Source organism: Populus alba, chromosome 1 (genome assembly GCF_005239225.2).
Source record: "Populus alba chromosome 1, ASM523922v2, whole genome shotgun sequence".
Classification (NCBI taxonomy): domain Eukaryota; kingdom Viridiplantae; phylum Streptophyta; class Magnoliopsida; order Malpighiales; family Salicaceae; genus Populus; species Populus alba.
The window spans coordinates 13,899,423-13,908,702 of record NC_133284.1 but is presented as its reverse complement, the minus strand read 5'-3'; the positions used below and the strand labels follow the sequence as shown (position 1 = coordinate 13,908,702).

At 30.8% G+C, this 9,280-nt stretch overlaps 1 protein-coding gene across 2 annotated transcripts; it reads left to right on the top strand.

Annotated features, from left to right (window-relative positions):
* The first annotated feature begins 3,812 nt into the window (after positions 1-3,812).
* On the top strand, positions 3,813-8,509 carry LOC118039107 (calcineurin B-like protein 9). Of its 2 annotated transcripts, none has more exons than XM_035045708.2 (9): positions 3,813-3,992; positions 4,520-4,699; positions 5,214-5,296; positions 5,883-5,942; positions 6,307-6,415; positions 6,542-6,594; positions 7,430-7,510; positions 7,989-8,101; positions 8,203-8,509. In XM_035045708.2, exons 2-9 carry the CDS (start codon positions 4,621-4,623, stop codon positions 8,264-8,266), a joined length of 642 nt encoding a protein of 213 aa, XP_034901599.1. In that variant the 5' UTR covers positions 3,813-3,992; positions 4,520-4,620; the 3' UTR covers positions 8,267-8,509. The 2 variants fall into 2 exon arrangements, with proteins under 2 accessions (XP_034901599.1, XP_034901598.1); XM_035045707.2 differs by having other exon boundaries at positions 3,814-3,992; positions 4,513-4,699.
* Positions 8,510-9,280: the final 771 nt, after the last annotated feature.

Here is a 9,280-nt window from a genome sequence, read left to right as displayed (position 1 = left end):
AGCAAATAATATGACATTTTTAAATTTTTTATAATTTCCGTAAAGTGTTTTTCGTCCAAATTTTTCTGAAAAATATTTTTTGGAAAATCAAGCTAAATTTTTTTTTAACTGTAAAATATTTTTTATTGACTAATTTTTTTAATGAAAACAAACATAAAAAAATTTAAAAAATAATATTTAAAAAATTATTTTTTAAAAAAACAAACATAGCCATGAAGAGTCTATTCGAGTTCAAACAATTGTGTTTACGGCTTTGCCTTACATTTTAAGAACATGTGTCATTTCACAATGACCTTGTTTGTTTTTTTAACAACGAGGTCTGGCTCCGATCATTTCACATGACTAGGAAATTGTCCCTAATAAGGCAGTGATTATGATTTGTTTAAGACCGACCGGGAAAGAATTAGTTTATATATACATACATACATATATATATATATATATATATATATATATATATATATATATATATTAACAAAATAGCGTAACCGTGCATGATTGATGGCACCCCATAATTGTAGGAATGGTAATTGACAAATTGAGAAATATATGGTCGTGAAAATTTAGGACGATACTCGTTGGTTTCTCAAAAGATTTTATTCCATGCTATAAGCGGTCTCTACACCTTTTGGAAACCTTTTTCAACGTGTAGCAGTTTTTAGTGGTGTTTAGGAGTGCGATGGTAATTATTATTTTTTAAAATAATTTTTAATTTAAAATATATTAAAATATTTTTTTTTATTTTTTAAAAATTATTTTAACATAGTATATCAAAATAATCTTAAAATATATTAATTTAAAGTAAAAAAACAAAATTTTTTTTTTTTTTAAAATACACTTTCTAAACACAATGCTAAATACTGCTTTCATGAACTTAAATGGTGTTTAAAATTGTAGTCATAAGCTTTTGGTTTAAAATTTAATCTTGTTCTTATTTAAAACTATATTTTTTAATTTTTTATATATATTAATGTTAGAAATAAAAATTTTAAAAATAAAAAATATTATTGTAATATATTTATAAAAATAACGCTATAAAACACGAGAAAAAAAAATTAAAACACATGGACGGAGCTTTATGTGCATTCGAAAAGAACAAAACCAAGGGCATGTGATGTGTGCTTGGAGAGGATTTCTAAGTCTCATCGCTGTAAAATACACGTGGAACAGTTACCCGTCCCTGGACTAAGTTAAAAACTGACACCTCGTTACTCTACCATTATCTTCTAGTTACTTAGGCGGCGTTTGTAACGTGGCTGCGGGTGAGGTTCACCCGCAGCCACACATAAATTTGTTTGGTAATGCTCTGTATTCTGCTTTTCATTGGTAGGGCCCATGAAAAGTTGAATTAAAATCGAGGTTCAAGAGAAGCAGTATTTTTGCTGCTTCTCCTGATGGAAGAAAGCTGGAACAGTGGAGCATGGCTCCACTGTACAGTGCGAGTGCATCGGTTTTTTTTTTTTTTTTGAAAAACCAGAAAAAATTACATGGTTTGACTCGCATTATTCATGTGAACGTGAAATAATATTTTTTTTTTTTTTTTTAAATCATAAAAACTGTAGTTTTTGTCGAATGAATTTTGTACATAATAATTGTAAATTTTTTTTTTAAAAAATGAGTTTTAGTTGAAAAAATATTATTTAATATTATTTAATAACACTACATAATTAGAAGGATATAGCATGATGACGTAGCATTTGTGAAATTTGATCACAATTCCAATTATGTTCTTGTCGTGTTTATTCAAAAATTTATTCTTGACGACGTAACAAAATTTAATGATTGACATTGCATATAATTTAATAGAATATAAAAAATATTTGATAATTTCATGGATAATAGTTAATCTACAATATTTAAATTAAAAAGTATTTTTTAAGTATTTTATAACCTCAATTTGAAAAGCTTTTTTAACATTATTTACTAACCAAACTTAAACCGCAAGTATTTGATATCAATATTATTTATTTCATGATGTAATAATAATAGTTAAATCTACAATATTTAAATTAAAAGTATTTTTTAAGTATTTTATAACCTCAATTTGAAAAGCATTTTTTTAACTAAACACATTAAACTACTTTTTTGTTCAACTTCAATTTCAACCACAGTTTTAACCAAACATATATTTTTTCAAACCAACCTCAATTAAAAGTACTTTTTATAAAACAACTTTTTTTAGTAACCGCAATGCCAAACACACCCTTACTGATGTAACCTAAGCCGTATAAAAATCTCCTTACATTTATTTATAAAACAGACCATTTTCATGGGTTTTCAAGTTTAAAATGCTAGCAGAAGATTTGCATTTAATTCGAACTATTTCCCAATTGTTTTGTTTAAAATGATTATTCTTTATATTTTTAACCTATTTTAATATGCTATATTAAAATAATTTTAAAAAATAAAAAAATACTATTTTAATGTATTTTTTTAAAAAAAGCACCATCATACTCTCAAATATCCCAATATCATTTTTAATTACTAGAATGGAAATGGTCTTTTCTTTCATCTGGACGGTTCACAACTTTTTTATATCTATTTACTTTTTAGAGAGGAGACCCCTACAAAAAAAATAAAAATTTATGGAATAAAAATGGATATTAATACGACAAGCATTCAATTTTATGATTCATGTATAATCATATTATATAGTAATGTGTTACTGTATTTTAAAAGTATTTAAAAAATTAATTTTTTTTATTTTAAATTAATATATTTTTTATGTTATCAAATTAATTTTATGTATTGATTTTAAAAATAATTTTTTAAAATAAAAAATATTATTAATATATTTTTTAAATAAAAAATATTTTAAAAATCAGTTACAACTTCACTCTCAACATGCACTAAATACTAGGAATTTATAGAAAAAAGCTTATAGATACAGCTACAGTCGCCGGTACAATGGTTGAGGCTCTGCTGCCTTGTTGTCAATGTCACTCTGGTTATGATTATAATTTTAACTAGAACTATAAAACAATAGTTAAAAGAAAAAAAATGTGTTTGTTAAGGGAATATTAAAGAGCTTGTTTGATAATGTGGGCTCTAAAATTTTTTATTTTTTAAAATTATTTTAATGTATTAATTTTTTTAAAATAAAAATATTATTTAAATATATTATTTAATAAAAAAATATTTTAAAAAACAATTACTATCATAATAACAAATATACTCTTAATAAGAAATCATATATTCTTCTTTCCCAAAAGAGACAATCCATGTGCATGTATTCTATATATTAAATTCATAACCAAAAAAAAAATACAAGAAAAACTATAGAAAACATGCATTTTTTTAGTTTTTTTTTGAGTTTTTTTTTAAAATATATAATTAGAAGAGAGAAATATTAAAGATATTCTTATTTTTTTGTGATGTAATATGAATTTCATCCTTTTTTTTTTCTTCTCTTTCTGTGTCTCTTTTTTAAATAAACTTAAAAAATAACTACTAATACGAGACTAGTTACTTTACTAGTATTATAAAATTCTCAAAAAACATACTAGAATAAGGATACATATGGAATAAAAAAAAATTCGGTTTCTTTCCTTCCAATATAAAAACTGAGGTATGATTCCAAACTTCCAACTACCAAATTCCTTCACCCACTCTCCCCCTGACACGTACTCTTCACGTGCCTATTTGTTTCGTGGCGTCGTTCCCGTTTCAAAATCCTTTTCTTAAGCCAGAAACAATAATAATAATAAAAAAAGAGCGTGGAAAATCCAGGGCGGGTTCCGTGATCAAAAGAGAAGAGAAAGTAAATAATAGCCGTCCGATCACGGTCTCTATATAGTGAGTAACACAGATGATCACACCTACAAACTCTCCCCCCCTCTTTCTTTGGTTTTCTGTTCAGCTTTGCTTTTTCCTTTTTAGTTCTCTCACCTTCCCTTCCCCTCCTTCTTTTGGGGTCCCTTTCTCTCCCATTCTCCGAACGCTTCAACCCCCCTTCCCAAGATTTCTTCCTTTTCTTTTTCCTCCTTGCTTTGGTAAGTCTCTCTTCTCTGCCCCTTTTTATTAACCATGCCCAATTGCTTCTCTTGTTTTCTATCATTGTAATTTTATATTTTGTTCTCTCTGTTCGATTTATGTAGGTTTCTTGTGCTTGTGGTTTCTTTTGATATGAAAAATTATTTCTTGCGACGTTAATTGTGTTTTGTAGGTATTTAATTGCAGCCAGTGAAAGCTAACGCTTAACTTCATATATATATATATATATATTTACACACATATATATTCAATCAAACAGTTTTGTTGATTGTTAGTAAAATCTAGAAGTTTTTCCTTTTTATTTAATATTCAATCAAGCAGTTGTAATGATATGCTGGTTGGAGGTAATTGAAAAACAGAATATATCGCGCTGAGTTCGTCGTGTTCTTCATCTTTTCGTGTTATTGTTTATCAAGTAAAATGAAAAATGGGATTTTTTTTGCTGAGGGAGTTATTTGCATTACTATTTTTGTTTTGTTTTGTGTGGGTGTTGATCTTTTGGGTTTTGAAATTGGCAAGGTTAAAGAAAAAAGAAGATGATTTTGGTGATGAATTGTAGTCAGTGAAGGCTAGGCTTTAAAAGTCTAGTAATTGGCTGCTGCCCTGCCTCCTCTCTTCTGCCAGTAAATGGGCTGTTTTAGTTCCAAAGTAGCAAGACAGTTCCCTGGACATGAGGATCCTGTTGCCCTTGCCTCACAAACAGCTTGTAAGTTGCTCTTCTAGTTCTTTAACCTTTCCATTCACGGGGTTGCAAACTCATGGTTCTTAATCAATATTTCGGGTTTCTCAAGTTCCTTCAACATAAAAACAGTTCAGCTCTAATTGGTTTATTGTGACATGTTAAGCGTGTTTTTTTTTTTTTTTTTGGATATTGAGGAAACTTTCTTTTGTTTTGGAGAGGCCTAAAGATAAACTGTCTAGCCTAAAAAGGAAAAGAAATCTTAAATAGAAATTATGTGGAATTAGGGTTCTTTTATTATATAATTTTGCAATGCTTTTTTGAAACTATTGCTGTATTTGAAACCATTACTTTTTATTTCTTGAAAGTAATAGGTATGAAATTTCAGTGTCTTAAGTTAGCATGCCTTCATTTCCTTGTTTGTTCTTGTGTCCGTGTGCGATTGTATCTATGCATTCACATATCTGTACACGCTCCTTTTCTTGCTCTTTTTTTTTTTGTGATAGTCTTTGATCTGTATGCAATTTTTTTAATTCTGCAGTTAGTGTGAGTGAAGTTGAAGCGCTTTTTGAATTATACAAGAGCATTAGCAGTTCTGTGGTTGACGATGGGTTAATAAGCAAGGTATCATTAATGGTTTTTTTTTAAACATAGACTTGTTTTTTCCTCATCTGTCGTTACTCTTTTTTTATTTTTGGTTTTAAATTTTTCTCTTCAGCAATGATGGTGCATTTTTGTGCATCTTCTTTTAGAGTTTCTTTATGTGGCAGTCTATGTTTGTGCATTTTTGTGCTACCCCTGAATGCTATTGTTTCGAATTGGATAGTTCAATTAAAGTTTAGAATTGCTGTTGAAAAACTATGTTTTCATGGCAAAAAAAGAAGAAGAGGAATTTAGTGTTAGATATTTAATATCATTCAAGAAATGGATTTTCTGAAATTGGGTTCCATTTCTGCTCACATTGTGTGACGTGAAGCTCATTTGAAGACATAAGTAGGGGAAACTGTTTAACCTAGAGGATGTTATGCACTGATTAATGCTTCAGTTGGTCACAGATAGTAGTAGCATGTTGGATTTTAAAGCTGATCACGATGGTGCCCACTCTGATGATAGTGATCTTCATGATTTTTGGCAACAAATCTCTTATGTTAATTGTTTTCTTTTTTCAACCATATATGGTTAATCGTTGTCTCTGTCTCTGTATATGCAGGAAGAGTTTCAGTTGGCCCTTTTCAAGAACAGAAAGAAAGAGAATCTCTTTGCAGATAGGGTACTCATCTTACCTTTTCTACTCTCTTTTATTGAGAAGAAAAAACATTTGAGCAGATAAAAACAGCCCTTTGTAATGTTTAAAAAGCGTTATTTCATTTTTTTTCCTGACCTGCACTATCGTTATTGTTATCTTAATTGTATATGCTGAACATGGATCTGTCCTGAAATTCTATACGGAGCAAACTATTTCTTTTTTCTCTAAATTAATAATAAGACTATAAGAAGAATCAATAAATCATTGCATCAAGTTAGAAACACCATGTAAGATTTGTATTTTTTTCATAACCAGCATTATAAACACTGCTCTTGTCACATTCCATTCAGTTGGATTGGTTTTAACAATCAAACAACTTTGCACGCAGATTTTTGACATGTTTGATGTTAAGCACAAGGGAGTCATTGATTTCAGTGATTTTGTTAGATCACTCAATGTCTTCCATCCCAATGCCTCACAAGAAGTCAAGATAGATTGTAAGTTGAATATATATTATGTGATGATCTTCAGTTGCATAAACTGGAGTTGTCATTGTATTCTGCATGATCCGCGTCATTTCATTTTGCTGTCTGCTAACTTCTACTGTTTGGAATTTCTTGCAGTCTCATTCAAACTATATGATCTTGATAACACGGGATTCATTGAGCGCCAGGAGGTGTGATGATATTTTTTTCTTAATTTTATGAATGCGATTTAGAATTCTTAGTTTTGCTTGTGGAATGAGAGATAACCCCCCCCCCCCCTGGGTGTTAAGGGAAACAGAACCACTATGCAAAGATGGTCTCTGGCTACATTACATCCCTTGTGCTGTTCTTTTACCTGCCACTTTTGTCTCCATATCCGAACTTTCACAGAAGTTGTGGATAATCAGTAGAGAGTATGGTTTGGTTGGGGTTTGAGCATATTTTAGGTTCAGTGCTTATCACTCTGAGGGAATAAAAGAGGATCAACAGCTTTCCATACAAAATAGAAATGCCCTTTGGGGTCACTGCAATTCATTTAGCATTTACCTCCACTTTGTGGTTTGGCGTATCTAAGAAGTTTATATCATATATTTGTATTTGATTTTTCCCATCAATTTGGAGGTTGTAGTCTCCTTGTATGATAGACAACTCAAATAAATGATAATTTGTTTCCTTTCATGTTGTTGGAAACTATCATTTTCACCATCTGATGGTACTGACTGTAGCTTAAAAGATCACAGATGACTAAAATTTGGTTTCTCAGTATGAATTCAATATCTCTTTCATTCTTCTGATTGTAAATAGTTTTTTGGTCATCTGCCTATGACATTTTTTTTATAATTCGATCAGATTTCTCTATGGCTTACTTAGCTGGTCTTTCAAGATCATTAAGTTACATAATTGTTAGAATTGAAAAGCTTATTGAAGAGAAAGCGCAACACATCTTCCAGACTCATTTCTTTCATTTGATTATCCTTTTATTGAAACTATCTACTGGCCTGCTGATTGTTTGTGATTGTTTGACAGGTTAAGCAAATGTTGATTGCACTTCTCTGTGAATCGGAAATGAAGTTAGCTGATGAGACGGTTGAGATAATTCTCGATAAGGTGAATTATTTGCTTCATCTGAAATGCTTTGGAATTTACGCATCTCTTTTAAGTGAACTGATTTCTTTTCTTTTAGCACTACACCAATTCAGGATCAACCACCTGTTCATGTGTTTAGGTTGAGATCCAGCACTGCCATGTAGTAGCGAAATACTATAAAACATTTATGATTTTCTCATTTAACCATCCAGGAGCAATTGAAAAGTTTAAGCTGCAGACAAATTATGATAGACCAAGAAACTGGAAAACTTAGATCCTGATAATAATCTCTCTAGGGAATGGTTTGTTCTGGGTCCACACGTGTTATACCTACCATAAAGCCAAATGGTTTTTATGCCTTGTTGAAGTATTGAGCCATCAGGCGGATATTTAGTGCATGATGACATGGTTTTTTCTGCTTGTCTCAATATTCGAATATTTCTTTTATTTTTCAGTTTTCAAGAAACTCCTGACCGAGTTTATATTTATTATTGGACAGACTTTCTTGGACGCTGATGTAGACAAAGATGGGAAGATAGACAAGTCTGAGTGGGAAACATTTGTCTGTAGAAATCCATCCTTGTTAAAGATAATGACCCTCCCCTACTTGAGGTATAAAACGTCTCTTAGTCCCATATCTATAATTTGCAGTTTGTTATCGAATTCTTCTTTCAATTATTCAGTTTTTTTTTTCTTGCCTGAAATTAATGCAGGGATATCTCAACAACGTTTCCAAGTTTTGTTTTTAATTCTGAGGTGGATGAGGTTGCTTCATAGAGGGAGAAGAGAGGAGGTAGAGCATAGGATGTCACTGCAATTAGATTGAAACACAAGCGCTTGATTTTTGAAAAAAAAGAAAAGTGTGTCTGTTTGAGTTGCAATCTTTCCACATTGACGAGTGAAATTAGTTTTTGAGGTTCTCATCTCAACTGCGAAGGCATTATTTCTCTAATCCATGCTATAGTGAGTTAAAACTCTGCAGCAGTTATTAGAGTTGCATCACAGTTCTCTTTTGTTTGATTGTGGCTATCACTAAAATTTTTTGTCCATGTAACCGTAAGAAAATTCATTCAGTAGGATGGCCAGGAAAAGTGTAGATAAGGCTAGCCAATTGGCCCCTTGCAAAAACATTGAAGTAATGCGTAAATAACTTCCATAGTCGAAAAAAAAACTAGTTATTAATTACCTTTTCATTTCTTGAATAAGATAGTCATAGAATTGAATTTTATTAAAGCTTTAACTAGTAAGAAGATTGATACTTTAAAGCTCTCAGTGGATCCCTTCTCAAAGCTTCCTATAATGAAGGCCTCATTCGAGCTGTTAAGTTTTTCTTCTATACACATGAACGTTAGGATTATCATTCGGCATAGTGGAAACCATGCATTTGTACTTTCTACTGTCATTCGTCGTAGTTAGGATTACTTGCGCATTAAAAAATGAAAACTTCTCAAGGTGCACGTTGCGAAGAAACAATCTTTTAACCTGGAAGTGCCGGTAAACAAACCTTGCATTATTCCACAGACACAACATGTTATCACGCATGCACAGGTGCAAATGACTCTCTTTTCTTTCTGGTATCGTGAAGCTCAAGGTTCATATAGACAACGAAACCTTATTACAAATGTATAAAGGCGTGATATCATAAACCCACAATGTATTTAAGATTACAGCTATGCCACTAGTTGAATCCATTTGACAACCGACACCGACTATCATAAAACTCCATTACAGACCTAATGGTGTCTTTACCGCACTAATATTGTCAAGAAAAATTCTATTGCATCCAGGGTT

Bases quoted from the DNA above. Each gene is read 5' to 3' on its own strand.
- LOC118039107 (XM_035045708.2), top strand. From the start codon at position 4,621: ATGGGCTGTTTTAGTTCCAAAGTAGCAAGACAGTTCCCTGGACATGAG. The intron at 5,943-6,306 runs GTACTCATCTTA...CTTTGCACGCAG, and splicing joins AGAATCTCTTTGCAGATAGG to ATTTTTGACATGTTTGATGT. The intron at 7,511-7,988 runs GTGAATTATTTG...ATTATTGGACAG, and splicing joins TTGAGATAATTCTCGATAAG to ACTTTCTTGGACGCTGATGT.